This window comes from Salvelinus sp. IW2-2015, linkage group LG7 (genome assembly GCF_002910315.2).
Source record: "Salvelinus sp. IW2-2015 linkage group LG7, ASM291031v2, whole genome shotgun sequence".
Lineage (NCBI taxonomy): Eukaryota > Metazoa > Chordata > Actinopteri > Salmoniformes > Salmonidae > Salvelinus > Salvelinus sp. IW2-2015.
Window position 1 is genome coordinate 20,361,027 of NC_036847.1, and position 25,785 is coordinate 20,386,811.

Consider the following 25,785-nt stretch of genomic DNA (forward strand, 5'->3'; position numbering starts at 1 on the left):
ACCTGTAGCCCACATGCTACTGAAGGTGTAAAGAGTTCTCACCTGTAGCCCACAGGGGGACCACTGAGAGGGTTGGAGCTGGTTCTTCCCAGGGCTTGTTGTTTCTGCTTCTTCAGAATCACCTCCTGGAGCTTCTGCTTCACCAGGGAACTGGCCACGGCACCTGTCAATCAACACAGATATAGAGACCATCAGACCAATCTCTCTGCAGGGTCTGGTAACTGAAGATAGACTATATACAGTATGACACTCCTCCTGTCACAACTACCTCATCCCCATACTGTATTTATTTATTTATCTTGCTCCTTTGCACCTCAGTATCTCTACTTGCACATTCATCTTCTGCACATCTACCATTCCAGTGTTTAATTGCTATATTGTAATTACTTCGCCACCATGGTCTGTTTATTGCCTTAACTCCCTTATCTTAACTCCCTTATCCTAACTCATTTGCACACACTGTTTATAGACTTTTTCTACTGTATTATTGACTGTATGTTTGTTTATTCCATGTGTAACTCTGTGTTGTTATATGTGTCGAACTGCTTTGCTTTATCTTGGCCAGGTCGCAGTTGTAAATGAGAACTAGTTCTCAACTAGCCTACCTGGTTAAATAAAGGTGAAATAAATAAATAAAATAAACAATGGGAATGGCCCTCTATTAGTCTCTCCCTCTATCCACAGATGGACCTGACCTTCCCAGTGTGTGTGTGTGTGTGTGTGTGTGTAACGCAACGGGAACAGTGGGCTCTGTGTGAGGACGAGGTAACACGTGATGTCTAGCATGCCTCAGCTCCAGCCCACAAAACACAGAGATAAGCAGCTCAGAGCCACAATGGTCCATTGACAGCCACTCACAGAGAACCAGGTTTGGGACCCACAGGGCAGAGGTCAAAACAATATTACTCAGCTCATCCTCTCCCCTCCTCTTCAGGGCCCTACCAGATACTGTCTGACTGGAGGAATGCTCAGAGACCACACAGATGTATTTATGGCCACACAAAGACAGAGCACAACATTACTGTTTTCCTCTGCTTGTTGTAAGAGATTTGGTATTATTTTTGTATAGGTGCAATTGATGATTCAATTTGCTGGGAAAAGGCAGAGGGAAATGCCTCTCAAATGTGTGGGTCTACATGTTTTTTCTGCACAAGGCATTCTTTGGTTAGTTGGGGTGAAAATGTACATTTGCAGAGTGTGTGTGTGTGTGTGTTGATCTGTGTTTATGTTTATGTGTGTGCAGGATGTTTATCTTGTGGAAGTAACATTGATGGATCTATTTCTCTTTACACCAGATTGTGCAGAACATGTTCAAATCAGGGCAACAATACTACAGTGTACAAGCACACACACACATGTATGTTATTGTATCCTTGTGGGGATCAAACAATTGATTCCCATTCAAAATCCAAATTTTCCTACACCTAACCTACCCTTAACCACTAACCCTAACCCTAATTGTAAATGAGCCTAAAATAGCCTTTATCCTTCTGGGGACCAGCGAAATGTCCACACTTGTCTGAATTGTCCCTTGTTTTACAGTCTTTGTGAGGACTTCTGGTCCCCACAAGGATAGTACAACTAAACACACACACACAGTAAAACTCACTCTGTTGGCTCTTGTCCTTGTGCCACAGCTGCTGCAGCTCTTGCTGTTTCTCCTGCTCCTGCTCACGTCTCCGTTGTTCCATGTTGAACTGAAATAAGATGAGACACTCAGTAAAGCATGTGTGGAAACAGGAAAAAGTGCCCCTCAACTGGGAATGTGTGACATATGGGTGACAGAAAGAGTTGGACTAATGAGCTTGAATGGAGCATGAAAGTCATTACTAATATGATTTGCACAAATGTAAACATTACAGGCATTAAACATTAAATACAGTACATGTACTGAAATGCATGGATTCCAGGGGCTTCAGTGTGTGAGTGTTTGGTGACTGTGTGCTGGGAGTGGGCATAGCCATACAGAACGTACCCGTATGTGCTGGTGCAGCTGCTGCTGCGAGAAAGGGGTGCAGGGCTGGGGGGAGAAGGGGCTGAGGAGCAGCGGGGGGTGCAGGGGCGTCAGCAGGGCTGTGTCCGAACCCGGCCGCATCACACGCTCCGTCACACGCAGGTCCATGGGGACTGACCCCAGGGGTGCCGACACCGAGGACTCTGATAGTGGGAGGGAGGGAGGGAGGGAGGGAGGGGTGTTGAGTTTCTCAGAAAATCCATTCCTTACTACCAACCTCTGGACTTCAGATCAAGTGTTTTCATACAGTACAGCAGTAACACTTAACTCCCAGGGCTCGATGTTCCTCCACTGGGCTGCACTCCTCTCCTAACTCTACATTCTTCAGTGACATAAATGGCAGATGTTTATGGCTTTGCATGCTGCTCCGGGACATTTGCATTGCATGGGGGAGTCAGTGGGAAAGATGCCTCACCACGTTCAACAGGATCCAGGAAGGGTTTGGGAAAGAGATGCAGGTCTTCCTACACAGTATTGACACGTGCACACGCACTTGCACCCGCATACAGACCAAAAAATAAATAAAAAGACTTGACATGACATTTCCCAGCAAGTCTTGGGTAGAGAGTTAATAACTACATGCCAGGTCTCAAGTGTCTGAGTCAAATTATGTACATATCACTCATGAAAGTTGACTTGAAAGCCTGTATCCAAATTATGAGCAGCACCAGTAAAAAAAAAAGTGAAAGGGTAAAATACTGTATAAACACTGAGTGTTTCTGTCTTGGGTAAAGATCTGCAGGCAGGAGAACTTCACCTCACAGCTGGGTTAAAGAGGTTGTGTGTCGTGACTGAGGGTGAGAGACCGTAGATTCCATTAATACCGCTGTTGAATTGTGAGAATCGCAATATATATTGTAATCGCCACCTAAGCATTGTGATAATATCATTTCGTGAGGTCCCTGGCAATTCTCAGCGTTAGTGTTTAGCGTGGTGCGCACTGTGTTTGAGGAGAAAAGCCTCCTTCATACACACTGCTATAGCCAGCTGTGTACTCTCAACCCCTGAACGGGGAAAACGGATGATGTAACTCATGCTTTAGTTCGGACGTCCATGGAAATCAAAGGGCTGTTTACAGGCTCTCACAGTGCACAGCATCAACGTATACTGTATCATTAAACAAACAGTTCATTGTTCACTAGACTATTACTGTTAGACTACATCAATCACTCCCCACTGCTAATGAACCAACAATAAAACGATGTGTTTATCAATAGAATGAAACATTTGCTTTTCACAACACCTGATGAGGTGTGTCTTTGCGTGAGTGCGCACGCTGTAGTGTGTTTCTGTGTAAGAATGTGGTGTGTCTGTCAAAGTCCAGTTGTTGTTTGTGTGTAAATGCAGCTGTAACACCTGTGCCCTAACATGTTCTGACACAGCCCTGGGTTTAGGGCCTCCATATTAGGAGGCTGGAGTGGAGGAAGGAGAAAGTCTTGGCAGGGGCTGCATGAACGCCATCAATGTTTGGAATGATTTAAATCCATCTTGACAAGGAGTCAACAGGCTCTGTGGATGCGTTCAAATGGCACCCTATTCCCTATATAGTGCACTACTTTTGACCACAGCCCTATGGGTCCTAGTCAAAAGTAGTGTACTATATAGCGAACAGTGTGAGATTCGGGAGTCGGAAGAACACGTGGATTATTCCAGGAACGTAACAGCAGCGACTCATACAAGGAAACAGAGGGGGCCACTCATCAGCAGAAAACACCAGTGTCTTTCCTGTTTCCATCTCTCTCCCACTACCAACTATATTTAGAACACACAAAGAGAGGGACCACATTTACCTACACAACTATTTTGTTTCTCACAAGAAAGACACTTAAGACTCGCCTTCAGTTTCCACAGTAATGGATCCTACCGGGAAAGTGGGGGTGTGTGTGTGTGCCTGTGTGTGCTGTGAGAAAGAGACCCTGTTTGGCTGACCCTCCCACAGGTACGGCTGTGGCAGTCATGACATTTTGTCATCTGGTTATTGTCATGCAAAAGACTGCCTGTCTCACGGTAATTGACCGTTAATTAACATAAACACGTTTAGCATCTCCAGGCCTCCAAACATACAAACTGCATACAAGCCACTGATGTGTGCCTTTGGAACATATACACTTAAAAAAGTATAATAAATCAATTTAATACACACCATCACAATAAATCCATTATTTAGTTTAGCCAGGTCTAAACAAACATTATAATATGAATAAAATGTATTTCAGAAGAATAGAATATGAGTTGGTCTACTGTATGTTATCTGGCAATGCTCCATGCCATAGGCTGTAGGCTTGTTCATTAAGCAGAAAATATATACTTATAAGTCCCTTGCCTCTATGTTATATTATATGATTTTATAGTAAGAAAAATATAATTGAACTTAACTAAATAAAATAGAAAGGCAATTTTTCCCATTCCGGAGCAAGTGTGCATATGAATTGTCTATGTCAAGCATAAAAGTGATCATTTGAAAGAGGTCCAATATGCTAGAAACTTTAGTTGTGAATGATACAAACCTTGATTTCCAAATGCCTTGGAAATCAAGAGATACACTACCGTTCAAAAGCTTGGGGTCACTTAGAAATGTCCTTGTTTTTGAAAGAAAAACAAATGTTCTGTCCATTAAAATAACATTAAATTGATCAGAAATACAGTGAAGACATTGTTAATGTTGTAGATGACTATTGTAGCTGGAAACGGCAGATTTATGGAATATCTACATAGGCGTACAGAGGCCCATAATCAGCAACCATCACTCCTGTGTTCCAATGGCACGTTGTGTTAAAAACTAATACAAGTTTATAATTTTAAAAGGCTAATTGATCATTAGAAAACCCTTTTGCAATTATGTTAGCACAGCTGAAAACTGTGCACAACTGAGCAAGTGTACAAGTACATTAGAGTGTCTAGTATGAGAAACAGATGCATCACAAGTCCTCAACTGGCAGCTTCATTAAATAGTACCTGCAAAACACCAGTCTCAACGTCAACAGTGAAGAGAGTTTTCAGCTGTGCTAACATATTTGCAAAAGGGTTTTCTATTTTTCACATTTTATTTGTCACATACAGTGGGGAGAACAAGTATTTGATACACTGCCGATTTTGCAGGTTTTCCTACTTACAAAGCATGTAGAGGTCTGTAATTTTTATCATAGGTACACTTCAACTGTGAGAGACGGAATCTAAACAAAAATCCAGAAAATCACATTGTATGATTTTTAAGTAATTAATTTGCATTTTATTGCATGACATAAGTATTTGATACATCAGAAAAGCAGAACTTAATATTTGGTACAGAAACCTTTGTTTGCAATTACAGAGATCATACGTTTCCTGTAGTTCTTGACCAGGTTTGCACACACTGCAGCAGGGATTATGGCCCACTCCTCCATACAGACCTTCTCCAGATCCTTCAGGTTTCGGGGCTGTCGCTGGGCAATACGGACTTTCAGCTCCCTCCAAAGATTTTCTATTGGGTTCAGGTCTGGAGACTGGCTAGGCCACTCCAGGACCTTGAAATGCTTCTTACGGAGCCACTCCATAGTTGCCCTGGCTGTGTGTTTCGGGTCGTTGTCATGCTGGAAGACCCAGCCACGACCCTTCTTCAATGCTCTTACTGAGGGAAGGAGCTTGTTGGCCAAGATCTCGTGATACATGGCCCCATCCATCCTCCCCTCAATACGGTGCAGTCGTCCTGTCCCCTTTGAAAAAAGCATCCCCAAAGAATGATGTTTCCAACTCCATGCTTCACGGTTGGGATGGTGTTCTTGGGGTTGTACTCATCCTTCTTCTTCCTCCAAACACGGCGAGTGGAGTTTAGACCAAAAAGCTCTATTTTTGTCTCATCAGACCACATGACCTTCTCCCATTCCTCCTCTGGATCYTCCAGATGGTCATTGGCAAACTTCAGACGGGCCTGGACATGCGCTGGCTTGAGCAGGGGGACCTTGCGTGCGCTGCAGGATTTTAATCCATGACGGCGTAGTGTGTTACTAATGGTTTTCTTTGAGACTGTGGTCCCAGCTCTCTTCAGGTCATTGACCAGGTCCTGCCGTGTAGTTCTGGGCTGATCCCTCACCTTCCTTATGATCATTGATGCCCCACGAGGTGAGATCTTGCATGGAGCCCCAGACCGAGGATGATTGACCGTCATCTTGAACTTCTTCCATTTTATAATAATTGCGCCAACAGTTGTTGCCTTCTCACCAAGCTGCTTGCCTATTGTCCTGTTGCCCATCCCAGCCTTGTGCAGGTCTACAATTTGATCCCTGATGTCCTTACACAGCTCTCTGGTCTTGGCCATTGTGGAGAGGTTGGAGTCTGTTTGATTGAGTGTGTGGACAGGTGTCTTTTATACAGGTAACGAGTTCAAACAGGTGCAGTTAATACAGGTAATGAGTGGAGAACAGGAGGGCTTCTTAAAGATAAACTAACAGGTCTGTGAGACCCGGAATTCTTACTGGTTGGTAGGTGATCAAATACTTATGTCATGCAATGAAATGCAAATTAATTACTTAAAAATCATACAATGTGATTTCCTGGATTTTTGTTTTAGATTCCGTCTCTCACAGTTGAAGTGTACCTATGATAAAAAGTACAGACCTCTACATGCTTTGTAAGAAGGAAAACCTGCAAAATCGGCAGTGTATCAAATACTTGTTCTCCCCACTGTACACATGATTAGCAGATGTTAATGCGAGTGTAGCAAAATGCTTGTGCTTCTAGTTCCGACCATGCAGTAATATCTAACAAGTAATCTAACAATTTCACAACTACCTTATACACACAAGTGTAAAGGAATGAATAAGAATATGTACATAAAAATATATGGATGAGCGATGGCCGAACGGCATAGGCAAGATGCAGTAGATAGTATAGAGTACAGTATATACATATGAGATGAGTAATGTAGGGTATGTAAACATTATATAAAGTGGCATTGTTTAAAGTTGCTAGTGATACATTTATTACATCCAATTTTTAATGATTAAAGTGGCTAGAGATTTGAGTCAGTATGTTGGCAGCAGCCATTCAATGTTAGTGATACATGACTGGCGGTGTGGCGGTAATACAGTCAGCCCTACTCACAGGTCAACTGTGCGTCTTGACAATGAGTGTCTGAAATGGGAAACTGGCGGATGGACAAACTGTTCCTCAGAGCCAACAAGTCATGGTGTGATGTGATGATGAAGATCAGATGTGTCTGTTGAAGCCTGGTTCAGGGCTAGGATGAGTCCCACTGGACACTGAACAGACAATCAGTCTCTCCTCCTCATCTCCTTCCCAGAACTCTATCGTTCTTCGCCCTAGATCGGTTCTACCAGTATGACCAGTGTGTACAGGAACCTCTATCCCTCTGGTCCCTCAAGATTATTAGGCAGATTCACAGAATGACTGATTGAGAAAGTATAAAACCAAGAGTCTTTCTGTAACTTGACCCACTTGACCTCTATCACCACTCATGAGTTGACATGTTCATTCTGCATGAATAAATGATTTGTACACTATCATAACTGTAGTACAAACCTGAAGTACACACATCCAGGAAGAAAAAAACTAACACAGATGTGAACTGCTGATTTGTGTCCTTATTTTGGGGTTACAAAACAAGTAAAGTCTGGTAAAAAGATAGTTGTGGCAAGTCTGTGGTGATGGAGGCACGCAGACTGAGACACACTGAGCTGAAGCTGAGTGATGTCCTCTGTGGTCAGGTCTGCTAGGAGAAAAGAGAAACGGGAACAATGGGAGCCAAAGTGTCAATGTAAATCTCAGGCCCAGCTCCACACATAGAGCCAAAGTGTCAGTGTAAATCTCAGGCCCAGCTCCACACATAGAGCCAAAGTGTCAGTGTAAATCTCAGGCCCAGCTCCACACATAGACTCAGCGACTGGCTGGCCCCAAATTAGCCGTCTCAAAATAAAAAGGCCAACAAAACAGGAAGTGTTGACCAAGTGACAATCTGCTCCACTTTGGTCAGACACCTCCCCCTCCATCCTTCTCCCTTACACCCCCCCCCCCCCCTTCCCACTCTCCCTCCTTCCCTCCCCTCCTCTTGTGATCACTACTGCGGAATGGAGTCTCTAATTGGCATGGATTCCACATCTATTTTGGGGTGGGAGGAACATTTCTTTCAGGCTTTGCTGCTAATTTCAATGGTGACTTTTGTTTGTCCTCATTAGAGGTCCTGATCCATCGGCCGAGAGGATATGTAGCACAAACAACATCCTCCAAGGAAAAAAGGCTTGAATATATCTGAGCATAATGTGTATGCAGTTTTTAAAAAGTAACCTTGCTGAAGATATTCGCAGTTGAAACGATAACAAAGTGAACCACTGCTACTGTAAAAAGCAACAACAAAAGAACTGACCATCCATGAATTAAAAAATATGTTGAGGCTATACAGTGTTTGTTTACATTGACTTTGTTTACAAATATTGGAGTAAAACAAGCTTATATTTTGGGTTCTGATGGAGTATGACAGTTGAACTAACTCATGAGGCATTGTGGTGCTGTAAAGGGCAAACCGTCTTACCACGCCCCTCCAGAACCTTCCCAGTTAGGAGGCTAATAGAGCCCAGCTGGGGTTCTGGAAGGGTGTGGTAAGACGGTTTGCCATTTACAGCACCACACTTATTAATAAGTTACATCCTTCAAGAATCAATGGGTACATATCATGAATAAGCTATATCCTTCAAGAATCAATGGGTACATATCATGAATAAGCTATATCCTTCAATAATCAATGGGTACATATCATGAATAAGCTATATCCTTCAATAATCAATGGGTACATATCATGAATAAGTTATATCCTTCAAGAATCAATGGGTACATATCATGAATAAGTTACATCCTTCAAGAATCAATGGGTACATATGAATAAGTCCAAAAATGGATGTAGCAACTGCAGATTGCCCATTTAATGCAAAAGCCCCCCCCCCCCCCCCCCCAAGTGTCTCAGTGTGAGTGTGCTCAGTTCCTTAGGGTTTGTAGATAAGTCTTGTCACTCTGCACACACTAAAGTATTGAAGCCAGTCTACAGAACTGTGTCAGTGGTGACAGCCAGGGATACAACCATTGTCTACCACACTCTATCACCACTGTATCCTCTGGTCTACATTCCAGTGTATGCTAATGTATCAATTATCTGACTGTCTCTTTCCAAAATGTTCCTTTTTAATACAAAATGTACTCCACTACGACACACTACAAAGCACTATACTTGCCCAAGCTGAAAACACAAGTCAAGTTCAACAGTGGAAGGGTTCACTTCAGTTCAGTGCACGCTGTGATTATTATTTGACTCTGCTGGTCATATATGAAGGTTTGAATATCTTGAAGAACAGTCTGGCCTTAATGGCCATGTACTCTTATAATCTCCACTCAGGGAGAGAGGAGATGAGGAGAGGAGAGGGGAGAGGAGAGGATAAGAAAAGGGAGAGAGGTCGAAGCAGGGGATTGTTATGACAACCTGACACCCCTGAGAAAGTCACCGTGTTATTATGATCCCACCCTCTACGTGTGTGTTGTACTCCTGAGGAGGAGTCTTTCACCATCTCGCAGTATAATTCAACACCTCCTTCCCTCTTCCTGCAGGCCCACTTGTTGCTGTGTGTGTGTGTGTGTGTGTGTGTGTGTGTGTGTGTGTGTGTGTGTGTGTGTNTGTGTGTGTGTGTGTGTGTGTGTGTGTGTGTGTGTGTGTGTGTGTGTGTGTGTTTAGTGCACGAGGTCAACCCTGGCATGCCATTCCTGTCTGCAGCACAGGATTTCCTGCAGGGTTAGCTGTGCTGTGTACGTCTCGGAGCTGCCCTTTATTTTCAACATGTGGAAACATAACGGAACTGTTCCAGCCAAACACAACTTTTAGGATGGACACCACATCACATCAGCTACAACAGGTAGCATAGCCCTGTAAACTTAAGGACTGAATAGGGCTGTGACGGTCTTGGAATTTGAGGATACGGTACTTGGCCAGGCCAATGTACACGTTCACCGACATAACTATTCAGAAAGAAACAAGTGGCTTTTATCTCTGCAACTTTACTTCTACCATTATTATCAGTAGCATCTAAATATTAGTATTCAAGTTATTACCTCTAAGTATTAGTCTAGTCTACAGATTAAGAAATTAGAGAGGATTGTCACTGACACAACGTCACACATAGGCAATAAGACCCAAAAGATCACTATTGCATTACACCTTGTTACTGGTTTTTCCTTTCTGTATTGTTTTTGATGTGTCCATTTTGTTGAAATGTTACTGTTGTCTTAGGCCTTTAAGGCCCTATGTAAAAAGGGGAGGTAACAATTCTGTTTGTAGACTTTGATATGAATTTACTTCCGAATATATATGTAAATTTTTTTAAACAAGCCATTACACTTTTTTATTATCATGGCATTTCATTATTACTATTTAGGTTATTACTTATAATTTATATTAATATATAATATAGACAGTAAGAAATGGCAGATTGAAGAGGATCTGTTGCATTTTTGTATGTCACAATAAAGATATTGTTCTGCATATAAAAAAAAGTACTTATCCTATTTTGACGCACCGAACCAAAAACCCTCCCACTTCTAACATCACAAACCCTGCTGCTGCGGTTATTCGATGGCAGTGTAGAGAGGACTCCGTAATGAGAGAAATTGTCACACCCTGATCTGTTTCACCTGTCTTTGTGCTCATCTGTTTTCTAGCCCGCCTGGTTCAACTGCCTAGCCAGTTGTAGCTCAATCTTGGGTGCAATGATCACGTTCCCTCAGTGACTGACTGTGTGGAGGCTCATTGATTTAACATTATGTTAGCCTACATGCTACACAAGCAAAGTTATATATATAGCTGTCGGCTATATTAGCCACGACTTACCGTTCTTTGTGCAGCTTCAAATGTCGAACAAAGTTGGAAGTTGTTGCTCCTCCGTCTGTCATTTTCTTCCTGCATGTTTTGCAAGTTGCAATCTGTTTTTTGTTGACTACAGCGTAGTCTTTATATCCGAAAATAATACTTTTGGGTATCATCTTTCCAATGGCTCAATCTGAATTCACCCACCAACATTGCTCTGCATTGCCATGTGCAACTTTTTCTCCGCTGGCACAATTTGATTGGCTGCTGTCCGATTCAAACTTTAATCCGTTAAATGAAGAGTTGATGCACTGCACACTTTTTTTTATTTTTTTTATATCATCATTTTTAATATTGGCTTGGGTATCAAGTCAGTTTGAGTCAAAAGGTCCAAGTTAAGTCACGAGTCATTGGTGTTAAAGTCAAGCTGCAAGTCATGTGACTCAACTTGAGTCCACACCTCTGCTGCCTGCCCCCCTGTACCTTTCGGGACTCTGACCTGGTTAATGAACTTCTGCCTGTCCTCGACCTGCCCCTTGTATTTTAATAAATATCAGAGACTTGACCATCTGCCTCCTGTGTCTGCATCTGGGTCTCGCCCTGTGTTGTTATAGTACTAACTGGCACACCATAGTACTCTTACCTAGCTGATGAGTCTGGTCTTTTACTGGACAGGCGGATTTGTAATGGCCTGTAGTACCACAACAGGCAACTGTTGGAGTTAAGCCTCTGTAGTCGTCCCTGAGGTGACAACCTAGCTCTGCCCCATTGCATAGGCACAGTAGAAAATGAGTCGCTCGTTCCCGATGATTCCCGAGGGGACTGTTGCCTTCGGATCCTCTCGGAAATGCAGGCGTCGGGGTCTTCCGCCGTTCTTGGGGGGCGAGCAAGCAGCCGTGGACGAACGAGTGGGGCCGAAAACAGACCTCTCCCTCCTGCACTCTCATAGACGTCCATCGATCCTTATGGTTAAGGCTACGAGGGAGTTGAGGTCCAGGGGTAACTCCTGAGCTGCGAGCTCGTCTTTAATCTCCTTGGATAGTCCATGAAGAAAGGTAAGGAACAGAGACTCCGGTTTCCAGGCACTTTTGGCGGCTAACGTGCGAAAGTCTACTGCGTAGTCTGCCACACTACGGGGTTCTTGGCGTAATCGAAGTAGCTTTTGGGCTACCTCTCTCCCAGACACCGGAGAATCGAATACCTTCCTCACCTCCACCATGAAATCCTACAAACGAACGTAAATGGCGGATAGTTGCTCCCAAACCGCTGTTGCCCAGGAGAGCGCCTTACCAGACATTAGCGTTATAAAATACTCTATTCTCGAATGGTCCGAAGGGAACAAAGAGGACTGCAGCTCAAAGATGAGGGAGCACTGGGAAAGAAACGACCAGCAGGTTCCAGGGTCCCCAACATAGCGCTCAGGAGGAGGTAAGCGGGGTTCTCGGGAAGCCGGGTAGGCTTCACTGGCAGGGGAATTACTGAGGCGTGCTGCCTGATAGATAGTCCATGGAATTGCTCTAGTAACGTCTTGAAACCCTGGTCATGGCATCCAAACAGCATATGGAGACCTTCCATAAGGTTCTGAAGTAGCTTATCGTGTTTTTCAATGGTGGCTCCCTGCAGGGAGACAGCGTTGCAGAGCCAGTCCGAGTCTGCTGGGTCAGTCATGTACAGTTCATACCATCTTGTCAAGCCTACCAGCATGTTTTTCTGTGCTCCTGTTTTCCCTAGTCTCTGTTTTCTAGCCCTCCTGGTTCTGCCGGCCCCCCTGTACCATCGGACTCTGACCTGGTTTATGAACTTATGCCTGTCCTCGACCTGCCTATTGCCTGTCCCTTGTATTTGAATAAATATCAGAGACTCAAACCATCTGCCTCCTGTGTCTGCATCTGGGTCTCGCCCTGTGTCGTCATAGAAATAATGTAGCCTAAGCTACAAAAAATAGGCCTTTTACAAGATGAAATCATGACAGAGCATTTGATTCGTGTTAAAGAGCTGGAGTCCAGACATGCTACTTTAGAACACTCTGGAATCATTCTTCCATAGGTATTCCTCTTGTCCAGATGGGATTGTGCAGTGGGATGGTGACTGCATCGTCTGTGGATCTATTGGGGCGGTATACAAATTGAAGTGTTTTTTTTTTTTAAACTAGGCCTCCATTAAGCTTTCCGAAAGTAGGCTATAAAACAGGAATTGACAGGGAAAGTATGAAGGGGAGAGACAGCTGTGCTATAGTATGACAATCATTCAAATAGAAACAAATACACACGTCCATAGCCTATTTATCAGCGTTGATTAGACTAAATTAAAAAAGATCTATATCAAATTATACCATGCCAGGTTGGAGAGGATTGGTGCATTGTCCATTTGACACAACATTAGCGCATTATAGGCCTCAGAGCCAGAACAACCTTGAAAACGTGCATTGTACAAAACAAAGTCCACACATCATTTCTTTACTGAAGTGCCATGGCCTACAGACTGTTTCTCCACCCCCATGTATCTAGTGGATTAGCTGCTCGACCATCTAACGACAGTTGGAAAGAGGAGGAGATGTAGACAGTTTAACAGACTAAGACTAAGTTAGCAAAACATTTGTAAACACTCCCGCTATTAGGTAAAGTGTATCTACATGAAAATAAAGTATGTTTTTGAATCGATTTTTTTACAAAAGTAGGCCAAAAACAGTTGTGACTGTTTTACTTTCATGGTGGTCTTCATTTATAACTGTCAGTTACACGGTTATTCAATTACTGATACAGCCCTAGGACTGAATGCATACAATATAGCGACATTCTTGATCATTGTAATGCAGTTGTTGACAACAGAAGCCTATGCATCTGGCTGTGGGTCAGTCAGGGTAGGTAGTCACTAGTGAGGTCTGGCTGTGGGCCAGTCAGGGTAGGTAGTCACTAGTGAGGCCTGTCTGGCTGTGGATCAGTCAGGGTAGGTAGTCACTAGTGAGGTCTGGCTGTGGGCCAGTCAGGGTAGGTAGTCACTAGTGAGGTCTGGCTGTGGGTCAGTCAGGGTAGGTAGTCACTAGTGGAGGGCTGTCTGGCTGTGGGTCAGTCAGGGTAGGTAGTCACTAGTGAGGCTGTCTGGCTGTGGGCCAGTCAGGGTAGGTAGTCACTAGGAGAGCAGCTGTCTGGCTGTGGGTCCAGTCAGGGTAGGTAGTCTAGCTGAGGCCTGTCTGGCTGTGGGTCAGTCAGGGTAGGTTCACTAGTGAGGCTGTCTGGCTGTGGGTCAGTCAGGGTAGGTAGTCACTAAGTGAGGCCTGTCTGGCTGTGGGGGCAGTCAGGGTAGGTAGTCTGAAAAGAGGTCTGGCTGTGGGCCCAGTCAGGGTAGGTAGTCACTAGTGAGGTCTGGGCTGTGGGTCAGTCAGGGTAGGTAGTCACTAGTGAGGTCTGGCTGGTGGGCCATGTCAGGGTAGGGTAGCTCACTAGTGAGGTCTGGCTGTGGGTCAGTCAGGGTAGGTAGTCACTAGTGAGGTATGCTGTGATGGTTGGCCTGGTACCTACTGGGGAGTCTAAACTAGTGTCCAGTCCACTGCTAGAGGATAGAAGGGCTTTATTGGTTTGAACCTTTCAACAGGACCTTTTCCCCTTCCCCCTGCTCTTTCCTCCCAGTCCACTCCTCTCCTCTCTATTCTCTTATCTTCTCCTTCCTGTCCATCCTGTCCCCTTCCTCTTATTCATTATCCTCTCCTCCCTTGTCCACTCCTTTCTCCTCAGTTATCTTATCTTATCTTATCCTGTCCTCTCCTCTCCCTCTTCTCCTATTCTCTCATCCTCTCTCCCCGTCCTCTCTTCTCCATCCTCCCCTCTCTCTGAGCTGTAGCAGTATGATAGACAGAAAGTCGGGTCAGATAAAAGAGTGGTTGACAGAGCGCGGCAGTATGTGTATTTTCTCTGCAGGTAAGTATGTCAGGAATTACAGCAGGAATGTTCATGGCCCACTATGTCCATCGACTCCCTCACTAATAAACGTTTAAGAACATAACTTAACAAAGCACACATAACAGGGCATCAGAAAAGATCCAGCTTGATAAAGCACCAGAGATTAGTATGACTTCTGAAATACAATTGCTTAAACTTTCCAGAGGAAGAAGATATAAACACGCCCAAAATAACCCGTGTGGAAATACAGACATTGTTGGGTCCTGTGAATGGCTTCTCTCAGGCTGGCGTGTGACTGAGTGCATGTGATCCTGTCAGTGTGACTGGTATAGTGTGATCCTGTCAGTTATGTAGTGACTGGGTTGACTTATAGTGTGATCCTGTCATCACTGTATAGTGTGATCCTGTAGTTGACGGTATGTGTGCCTGTCAGTCTTATGTATAGTGGATCCTGTAGTGTACTGGTATCGGTGATCCTGTCAGTGTGACTGGTATAGTGTGATCCTGATCAGTCTTACTGGTATAGTGGATCCTGTCAGTGTGACTGGTATAGTGTGATCCTGTCAGTTTACTGGTATAGTGTGATTGTATAGTGGTGATCCTGTCAGTCTTGACCGGTATACGTGTGTGATCCTGTCAGTGTGACTGGTATAGTGTGATCCTGTCAGTGTGACTGGTATAGTGTGATCCTGGTCCAGTGTGGACTGGGTAAGAGTTGTGATCCTGTCAGTCTTACTGGATATAGTGTGATCCTGTCAGTGTGACTGGGGTATAGTGTGTGGATCGTGATCTGTCAGTCTTACTGGTATAGTGTGATCTGTCAATGTGATGGTGTGTGGATCCTGTCAGTTACTGATATAGTGTGATGTGATCTGTCAGTGTGACTGGTATAGTGGTGGATGTGATCCTGTCAATGTGACTGGTATATGTGTGATCCTGTAAGTCTTACTGGTATCGTGTGATCTGTCATGTGAGCTGGGTATAGTTGGGGTGATCCTGTCAGTGTGACTGGTATGTGTGATCTGTCAGTCTTTACTGGTATAGTGGTGATCCTTGTCAATGGTGATTATAGTGTGATCCTGTAGCTTACTGGTATAATGTGGATCCTGGTCAATGTGACTGGTTAGTGTGATCCTGTAATGTGACTGGTATAGTGTGATCCTGTCAGTGGTGACTGGTATAAGTGTGATCCTGTCCGTGTGACTGGTATAAGTGTGATCTGTCAGTGGTGACTGGTATATGGTGATCCTGTCAGTCTTACTGGTATAGTGTGATCCTGTCAATGTGACTGGTAATAGTGTGATGTGATCCTGTCAGTCTTACTGGTATAGTGTGATCCTGTCAATAGTGACTGGTATAGTGGTGATGTGATCCTGTCCAGTCTTACTGTATATGTGTGATCCTGTCAGTGTGGATAGGTATACGTGTGATCCTGTCAGTGACTGGTTAGGTGACTGCTATAGTGTGATCTGTCAGTGTGACTGGTATAGTGTGATCCTGTCAGCTGTGACTGGTATAGTGCTGATTCCTGTCAGTGTGACTGGTATAGTGGTGATCCTGTCAGATGTGACTGGGTTATAGTCGTGACTGGTATAGGTTAATCCTGTCAATGTGACTGGTATAGTGTGATCCTGTCAGTCTGACTGGTAAGCTAGAGGGATAGGTGGTGACTGTAGTGTGACTTGGTATGTGTGAGTCTGTCGTATGACTGGCTTAGTGTGATGTGATCCTGTCAGTGTGATTGGTATAGTGTGATGTGATCCGGTCAATGTGACTGGTATAGTGTGATCCTGTACGTGGTGACTGGTATAGTGGATGTGTATCCTGTCAGTGTGACTGGTATAGTTGTGATGTGATCCTGTCAATGTGACTGGTATAGTGTGATCCTGTCAGTGTGACTGGTATAGTGGTGATCCTGTCAGTGTGACTGGTATAGTGTGATCTGTCAGTCTGTATAGTGTGACCTGTCAATGTGACCTGGTATAGTGTATGTGATCTGTCAGTCTTACTGGTATAGTGTGATCCTGTCAATTGTGACTGGTATAGTGTGATTCCTGTCAGTGTGACTGGTATAGTGTGATCCTGTCAGTGTGACTGTATAGGTGTGATCTGTCAGTGTGACTGATATAGTGTGATCCTGTCAATGTGAACTGGTATAGAGTGTGAATCTGTCAGTGTGACTGGTATAGTGTGATCCTGTCAGTGTGACTGGGTATAGTGTGATCCTGTCAGTGACTGGTATAGTGTGATCCTGTCAATGTGATGGTATAGTGTGATCCTGTCAATGTGACTGTATAGGTGTGATCCTGCCAGTCTTACTGGTAATAGTGTGGATCCTGTCAGTGTGACTGGTATAGTGTGATCCTGTCAGATCGTGGACTGGGTATAGTGTGATCGCTGTCAGTCTTACTGGTATAGTGGTGATGTGATCCTGTCAGTGTTGACTGGTATACATGGTGAATGTGGATCCTGTCACGTGTGAACTGGTATAGTGTGATCCTGTCAATGTGACTGGTATAGTGTGATGTGATCCTGTCAGTGTGACTGGTATAGTGTGATCCTATCAGGCCAGCTCATTTGATTGTGTGGTAGGACAGGGCTGCCAGAGAGCTATTTATAGACAACCAATGGAAGGTGTGCTTCCAGCCCTCATCGTTATGTAAATCACCTGAGGCCTACCTCTGTGTGTGTGTGTGTGTGTTATCTGATTGCAGCAGCTCTAGCATAGAGAGAGAGAGATCAGCATCGAAAGGTTCTGCCCACAGGGCAGCTTGTATAACAAGGATAACAAACATAGTGAAGTGAAATGGACCTGTCAACAGTGGCTGACAGCTCCAGGGAAAACACAGACCAGTTTAATTTCTGAATAAAAACAGAGACTTTCTCTCTAACTTCTCAGCTAAGACAAACACATATCGTTATATATACACTGTTTAAGACAGAATAGATTACAGGTACCTGTAGACAAGGGAAACAATGTCAACTCACTGTGTGTGTGTGTGTGTGTCTACCTCTTTCTTTGACAGTGGAGCAGAGGTTTATGTATTATACATTCTGTCCAGGCTAAAGTTTCCTCTGTCCTGACCTGAGTTTCCAAATCACCTCTTAAAGGGGCCACAACCAAGTGTCTGCGTCCCTCTGCACTTATCCAGTTTCTCTATCCCCTCTCTCCCTTTCTCTCGCTCTCTACAAAGACGGAGCAGTGTGAATATGAGTTCCAGAGAGCCAGACAGCCCCAGAGAGCAGGGAGAACAGAGCAAGAGCTTTAATCTTCACCAGAAAAGTGCTCAGCCTTTTTTAAATTTTATTAGACACACGCACACAAACACACAGCCCTCCCCACCAACTGCTCCCCTGACATCGTTTTTGATAGTAGTCTATTGTTTGGTTTCCTGCTCAAGCATGGACGTCTAAGTGATCAGAACTCATGTTTCCGCCCCATACAGGGGACAGAGACAAGGCCAGGTCCCAAACAACAAGCCAACCACGTTTCAAAATAGCAAGAGATGAAAACACACAGCAGCACTTCTGCCTCTGCTTTCTGTGCTCTATAATTAGTCAGAGGTGCTACACCCATATCTACTCATCTTTGAGCAGACCACATCCTCCTTCTCTCACTCTTACTGCCGTTATTCAAGCTCAGCTCTCAGACAGACAGACAGGGCCTTGCTCTGCTTTGCCCTGGGCCATCCCATAAACACCACCAGAGATCAGGGGGCTGATGTAACCATGGCAACCACAGCAGGCAAAAGGAAGTGCAGTCTATTAAAATACAACAATGAGACAGAAAGAAACACTTCCTGTTTGCAAAGTTTAGCCTCGGTTTGGTTTCTTCCCAGCCAGTAACTTCTGGTGAGATGGTATTATGTAAAGCTATAACCAAAGCCAAGCTCAGTGGCCAAATGAACACGAATACACACTTCAGATGCAAACATAGAACATATGCACTTTACTACTGTTGTTAAATAACCACGTGACGCTGTTCTGAAATGAACAGTAGTAAACATAATGTACACCAGATGTTTCTACAAATAAACCATGAGTGTAGAGATAAAACTCTACAACTATTCAGACAGGCTCTGTCAAATGATTGTGTTGCTAGTTCAGTATTGTCAAGACCAAGCTATTCCTGTAGAGGGTGAAAAAAAGACTTTCTTCCTCACATGGAATTTGAGCTGAAAGACTAGGGGCCAGCAGGACTCCTCTCCAGCCTCCCCAGCCCCAGCTGCATGCAGCCAGTAGCCCAGCCAGTAAATGGCTGAAGGGGAGCTGCTACCCATTCAACTGAGTGAATTAATGGATAACTCTCACTACATAGGCGCCAGGACAACAAACGAATTAACCAACAGCAACAGAGAGAAGAGAGATGGAAGAGTTAGTAAGGGATTGATAGTTAAAACCTACTCTGTTTCATCAAGGCCATTGACTCCTATAAACCTGACTGTATTAGTAATAACGTACTGTAAAACATGTGCTTCCTCAGCATTCAGTGGTGTCTTGGCACCGTCATGATATTGGTGTTCTTCTCTTAACTGTTGCTAAATCAACCTTGTGCAAGACAGGATTTCCAATCATAACACCTGTCACTCACATACTGTACACCCTGATACCTCCCTCTCTCTTTTTTTGTTGGGGGTCTGAAGGAATCCACAGCTGTCAGGGCCATTCAGACCCTCTGCTTCAGAAGCAGCTGGTGAGGCTATCCGGTCAGTCACTCCCTTAAAGGGGTAATCCACCCCCACAAAGAAAATCATGAAACTCCTGTCAATTTGGTGAAAGTCTATGCTCTATCAGTGGTTAAAATAAAAATGGTCACCATGATTTTACTTCTAAGTGGTCCATCTGTGAAATGAGGAAATCGTGTAGGAACTTGTCATACCTATAAGGTCCTTGTTAATGAAGAGAGCGTTATCCCTTATCACATTTCTTATTTTTTATTTATTTTTAATAAATGTTTTATCCCATTTTCTCCTTAATTTTCGTGGTATCCAATCGCTAATCGCTACTATCTTGTCTCATCGCTACAACTCCCGTACGGGCTCGGGAGAGACGAAGGTCGAAAGCCATGCGTCCTCCGAAGCACAACCCAACCAAGCCGCACTGCTTCTTAACACAGCGCGCCTCCAACCCGGAAGCCAGCCGCACCAATGTGTCGGAGGAAACACCGTGTACCTGGCCCCCTTGGTTAGCGCGCACTGCGCCCGGCCCGCCACAGGAGTCGCTGGAGCGCGATGAGACAAGGATATCCCTACCGGCCAAACCCTCCCTAACCCGGACGACGCTATGCCAATTGTGCGTCGACCTCCCGGTCGCGGCCGGCTGCGACAGAGCCTGGGCGCGAACCCAGAGACTCTGGTGGCGCCCTAGACCACTGCGCCACCCGGGAGGCTCCTTATCACATTTCATAACACTTTAAAATGATGACCTGCACGTCAGATCAGCAAATCAGCCAATAGATGGTATGGGCATACTTGTCCAGAACACCATCAGTCTATATTGTCATGACATTCTACATTTGAGTCTTTATCAGACGCTCTTATCCAGAGCAACTTACAGGAGCAATTAGGGTTAAGTGCCTTGCTCAAGGGCACATCGACAGATTTTTCACCTAGTCTGCTCAGGAATTCGAACCAGTGACCTTTCGGTTACTGGCCCAATGCTCTTAACCGCTAGGCTAGCTGCCGACCCACATGACAAAGTTTATATTTTGCTTAGATGTGTTCAATCTAAACATTGCACCAAATTATTCAACTCAGTTTCTCCTTCAAGTAACCTACCACCTTGCAATGCGCCCGCTGTATCTGTGGGAAACGTGGGAAAGGGCCGTTGTTGCCGTAGCAACATATAGTGTGTGTCCTGCCATAGCGTTTGTCTTAGTGGTGCTTGCAACCTACGCTAACCTCTCTGTATAATTTAGTCCAATTGAATCGCAGGATTCCAAAATAAAGCTTATGAAGACGTGTAAAGTGCCTTTAAAAAGCTGAACTTATTCTGAGCAGTCATAAAAACAAGATTTAAATCATTGCGTTTGTCTTGACAGGTGTTTTTAGAATCATTTTTACAAGGCATTCCATGCACGGCAGGCACGTCAAAGCTATACTAGGCCATTCTAAATTCAGACTCAATCACATTCACTACATAAACATTCCAGTCATCTCTGTCCCTCTGTGTCGAGATGACCCTAGTGGACCAACCACATCACAAATACACACCGCTGAATGATCAGTTCAATAATTGTTTTGAACATTAAATGCAGTATGCGTTATGTGGGTTGAATGCTGTAACACAGAATAAAACAATTCATAAAAGTCCCATGATGGTAGTGATGTCCATTAATGAACCATCATTTATTCACATTACTTTAATACTTTAATACAATATTTCAATTGTGTATACTACATTTTTTAAATAGTATTTTTTAATTCTAAGTCATCTCATTTCTTTAGAGCTGCTGTCTGACAATCACTATTTTAGTAGTTCTTCAAAGTAAATGAGGCATACTTTTACAACCTCTGAATACCAACTATCAATCACTTAGATCATGTATTTTATTTAGGTAGAGATACCTCGAAGCAACTGCTTTCTATCCCTCAATCACGCCTTCTGTCTCTTATGTATCAGGTATAAAAGAAACAGACAAGACAAGTAGGCGCGGAATGGATTATGGTCATTGTAGTTAATTACCACTTTTCTGCGCTAAACTATGTTGAATATTGGCCTGTTGGAAACTACATCACACAGTTTGGGGTTGATCTTATTTATTTATAGAAAAACTGCCATTTAGCTCACAGAAAAAAGAAAAAAAACTAAATTGAATTGAAATAATTGAACAGTGGTGAATTAGTAAAAAAAAAAACTAAATAACCGAAATTCCGATTAATCGCTCAGCACTAAGACACACACACACACATGCACACAAACACACAGGAACTGATGAACAATAGATTACATGGATCCCTGGAAGTGAGCTGTAGCCAGGTGAGCTGTAGCTAAGATGTGACAGATGACATCTTTATCTCTCAAGAGTGACAATATTAGTCTTACCCTACATCCTCCAGGTCTGCTCACCTACCCTATTGCCCCTTGTGTCTCCACTCACCTCCGAAATCAAACACATTCCCCACAAAGCCCCAGTGAGATAAGACACACAACACAGCAGCTTTCAAAGGAAAGGAATCAGCACGGTCCCCTTGTCAGCCTGGCCCAACACACCCACATCAACAAACCACACAACAACACACACCTGTCTCAGCCATGCCACCACTGTATCAGCATCCTATCTCTTAGCGAGAAAATAAAAAAAACGTAACATCGTTACTGACAGACGAGTCGCATCAAGTGCCGCTGTGCTGTGCCGCAGCCGACGTGGTACGACATGGAAGGTTGCACTTGTCTTGCATGCATCAATTACTGCCGTTTCATTCTAGGTCATGTTGTTTAGAGAATGCACCCAGTAACGGCCTCCATAGCAGCCTCTCATCTCAGGGTGGGTGTGTCACAAGCCTGTGGCACTGAACCATGGTGGAGCATCTGACACATCATCCACACATCTGAGATTGGAGAGGAGATGGCTGCCGTTTTATGGGCTCCTAACCAATTTTTTTGCGTAATTTGTAACTAATTTTGTACATAATGTTTCTACCACTGTCTCTTATGACCGAAAAGACCTTCTGGGTATCAAGACGGCGATTACTCACCTTGTACTAGATATAAAATGTTTTCTTTAACGAGTCGGACGCCAAGGATTTACTGCTGATACCCGACATGGCCCAAATCCCTGTGATTCAAAAAGAAACTGAGATATCGGGGACGTAGGTCGGGGTGCCTTGTAAGGATCCGACGGAGAGTGGGTAATCCACCTCTACCATCAGTCCTATTAGCCAACGTGCAATCATTGGATAATAAAATGGATGAGCTCCGATCAAGACATCAGTACCAACGGGACATTAACTGTAATATCTTATGTTTCACCAAGTCGTGGCTGAAGGACGGCATGGATAACATACAGCTAGATGGGTTTTCCGTGCATCGGCAAGATAGAACAGCTGCCTCCGGTTTAGACAAGGGGTGGCGGTCTGTGTATATATGTCAATAACAGCTGGTGCACAAAATCTAATATTAAGGAAGTCTCAAGGTTTTGCTCACCTGAGGTAGAGTATCTCATGATAAGCTGTAGACCACACTATATTTATCGTAGCTGTCTATTTACCACCACAAACCGATGCTGGCACAAAGACTGCACTCAACGAGCTGTATAAGGCCATAAGCAAACAAGAAAATGCTAAACGAGAGTCGGCGCTCCTAGTGCCCGGGGACTTTAATGCAGGGAAACTTAAATCCGTTTTACCTCATTTCTATCAGCATGTTACATGAGGAAATTAAACTCGAGACCACCTTTACTCCACACACAGAGACGCATAAAAAGCTCGTACTCCATTTGGCAAATCTGACCATAACTCTATCCTAAAGATTCCGGCTTACAAGTAAAAACTAAAACAGGAAGTACCAGTGACTCGCTCAATACGGAAGTGGTCAGATGAAGCAGATGCTAAGCTATAGGACTGTTTTGCTGGCACAGACTGGAATATGTTCCGGGATTCTTCCAATGGGATTAAGTAGTATACCACCTCAGTCACAGACTTCATCAATAAGTGCATTGATGACGTCGTTCCCACAGCGACCGTATGTACATACCCCAACCAGAAACCTTGGATTACAGGTAACATCCGCACTGAACCAAAGGGTAGAGCTGCTGCTTTCAAGGAGCAAGACTCTAACCTGAACGCTTATAAGAAATTCCGCTATGCCATCCGACGAACCATCAAAAGGGCAATACAGGACTAAGATTGAATCGTATTACACTGGCTCTGACGCTCGTCAGATGTGGAAAAGCTTAAACTATTACGGATTACAAACGGAAGCACAGCCGCGAGCTGCCCAGTGACACGAGCGTACCAGATGAGCTAAATTACTTCGAGGCAAGTAACACTGAAGCAGGCATGAGAGCAACAGCTGTTCCAGATGACTGTGTGATCACGCTCTCCGCAGCTGATGTGAGTAAGACCTTTAAACAGGTCAACATTCACAAGGCCGTAGGGCCAAACTGATTACCAGGACGTGTACTCCGAGCATACGCTGACCAACTGGCAAGTGTCTTCACTGACATTTTCAACCTGTCACTGACGAGTCTGTAATACCAACATGTTTCAAGCAGACCACCATAGTCCCTGTGCCCAAGAACACTAAGGTATCCTGCCTAAATGACTACCAACCCGTAGCACTCACGTCTGTAGCCATGAAGTGCTTTGAAAAGCTGGTCATGGCTCACATCAACACCATTATACCAGAAACGCTAGACCCACTCCAATTTGCATACCACCCCAACAGATCCACAGATGATGCTATCCCTATTGCACTCAACACTGCCCTTTCCCACCAGGACAAAAGGAACACCTACGTGAGAATGCTAATCATTGACTACAGCTCAGCGTTCAACACAATAGTGCCTTCAAAGCTCATCACTAAGCTAAGGATCCTGGGACTGAACATCTCCCTCTGCAACTGGATCCTGGACTTCCTGATGGGCAGCCCCCAGGTGGTAAGGGTAGGTAACAACACATCTGCCACGCTGATCCTCAACACTGGGGCCCCTCAGGGGTGCGTGCTCAGTCCCCTCTTGTACTCCCTCTTCACCCATGACTGCGTGGCCAAGCATGACTCCAACACCATCATTAAGTTTGCCCGAAAACACAACAGTGGTAGGCCTGATCACCGACAACGATGAGACAGCCTATAGGGAGGAGGTCAGAGACCTGGCAGTGTGGTGCCAGGATAACAACCTCTTGCTCAACGTGATCAAGACAATGGAGATGATCATGGACTACAGGAAAAGGAGGACCGAGCACGCCCCCATTCACATCGACGGGGCTGCAGTGGAGCAGGTTGAGAGCATCAAGTTCCTTGGTGTCCACATCACCAACAAACTAACATGGTCCAAACACACCAAGACAGTCATGAAGAGGGCACGACAATGCCTATTTCCCCATCAGGAGACTGAAAAGATTTGGCATGGTTCCTCAGATCCTCAAAAAAGTTCAACATCTACACCATCAAGAGCATCCTGACTGGTTGCATCACCGTCTGGTAATGGCAACTGCTCGGCCTCTGACCGCAAGGCACTACAGAGGGTAGTGTGTACGGCCCAGTACATCACCGGGGCCAAGTCATAGACTCACCCTAGTCATAGACTGTTCTCTCTGCTACCGCACGGCAAGCGGTACCAGAGCACCAAGTCTAGGTCCAAAAGGCTTCTTAACAGCTTCTACCCCCAAGCCACAAGACTCCTGAACAGCTAACCCAGACTTTTTGCATTAACACCCACTCCACCCCCATTTTTACGCTGCTGGTACTCACTGTTTATTATCTATGCATTGTCACTTTACCTCTATCTACATGCACATTGACTCTGTACCGGTAACCCCTGTATATAGCCTCGATACTGCTATTTTATTGTTGCCCTTTAATTATTCGTTATTGTTTTTTATTTGTAATTTCATTTTTTTCAGTAAATACTTTCTTTACAATTATTTTTCTTAAACTGCATTGTTGGTTAAGGGCTTGTAAGTAAGCATATAAGGTCTACACCGGTTGTATTCGGTGCATGTGACAAATAACATTAGATTTAATTTACTATATAACCATGACTTCAAAGAGAAACACTATGCGAGATGCTTTCATTAAAGTCAAACTTTATGTGGAATTTGTCATTACAAATAAAACATGGCAGTTACATGGTAGTTACAAGTTCAGTTCCACTGTTGGAGTACTGTTCTTCCCTGAAGCCTCTTCTTCCCTTTTCACCCTCTCTTCACCCTGAGCGGAAAAGGTAAACAAAAGTTCTGACACTTAACTCAGAGGTCAGAGGTCAGCATTATGGGAGTGTTGTGTATTGAGTTGTGGCCTGGCTCCTGGGTGGGGAATGCTGGAGGAGAAGGCCCCTGTCCCCTCAACCAGTGCCCTCCCTCCTTCCATTTCTCCAC

At 44.4% G+C, this 25,785-nt stretch overlaps 1 protein-coding gene across 1 annotated transcript in view; it reads right to left on the bottom strand.

The window, feature by feature from the left end:
• hdac7a (histone deacetylase 7a) overlaps positions 1 to 25,785 on the bottom strand; it is a 72,201-nt gene that overhangs the window by 21,233 nt on the left and 25,183 nt on the right. The window contains 3 exon segments of the mRNA XM_070444515.1: positions 43 to 163; positions 1,610 to 1,697; positions 1,976 to 2,157. Coding sequence (XP_070300616.1) covers positions 43 to 163; positions 1,610 to 1,697; positions 1,976 to 2,157 — 391 coding nt within the window.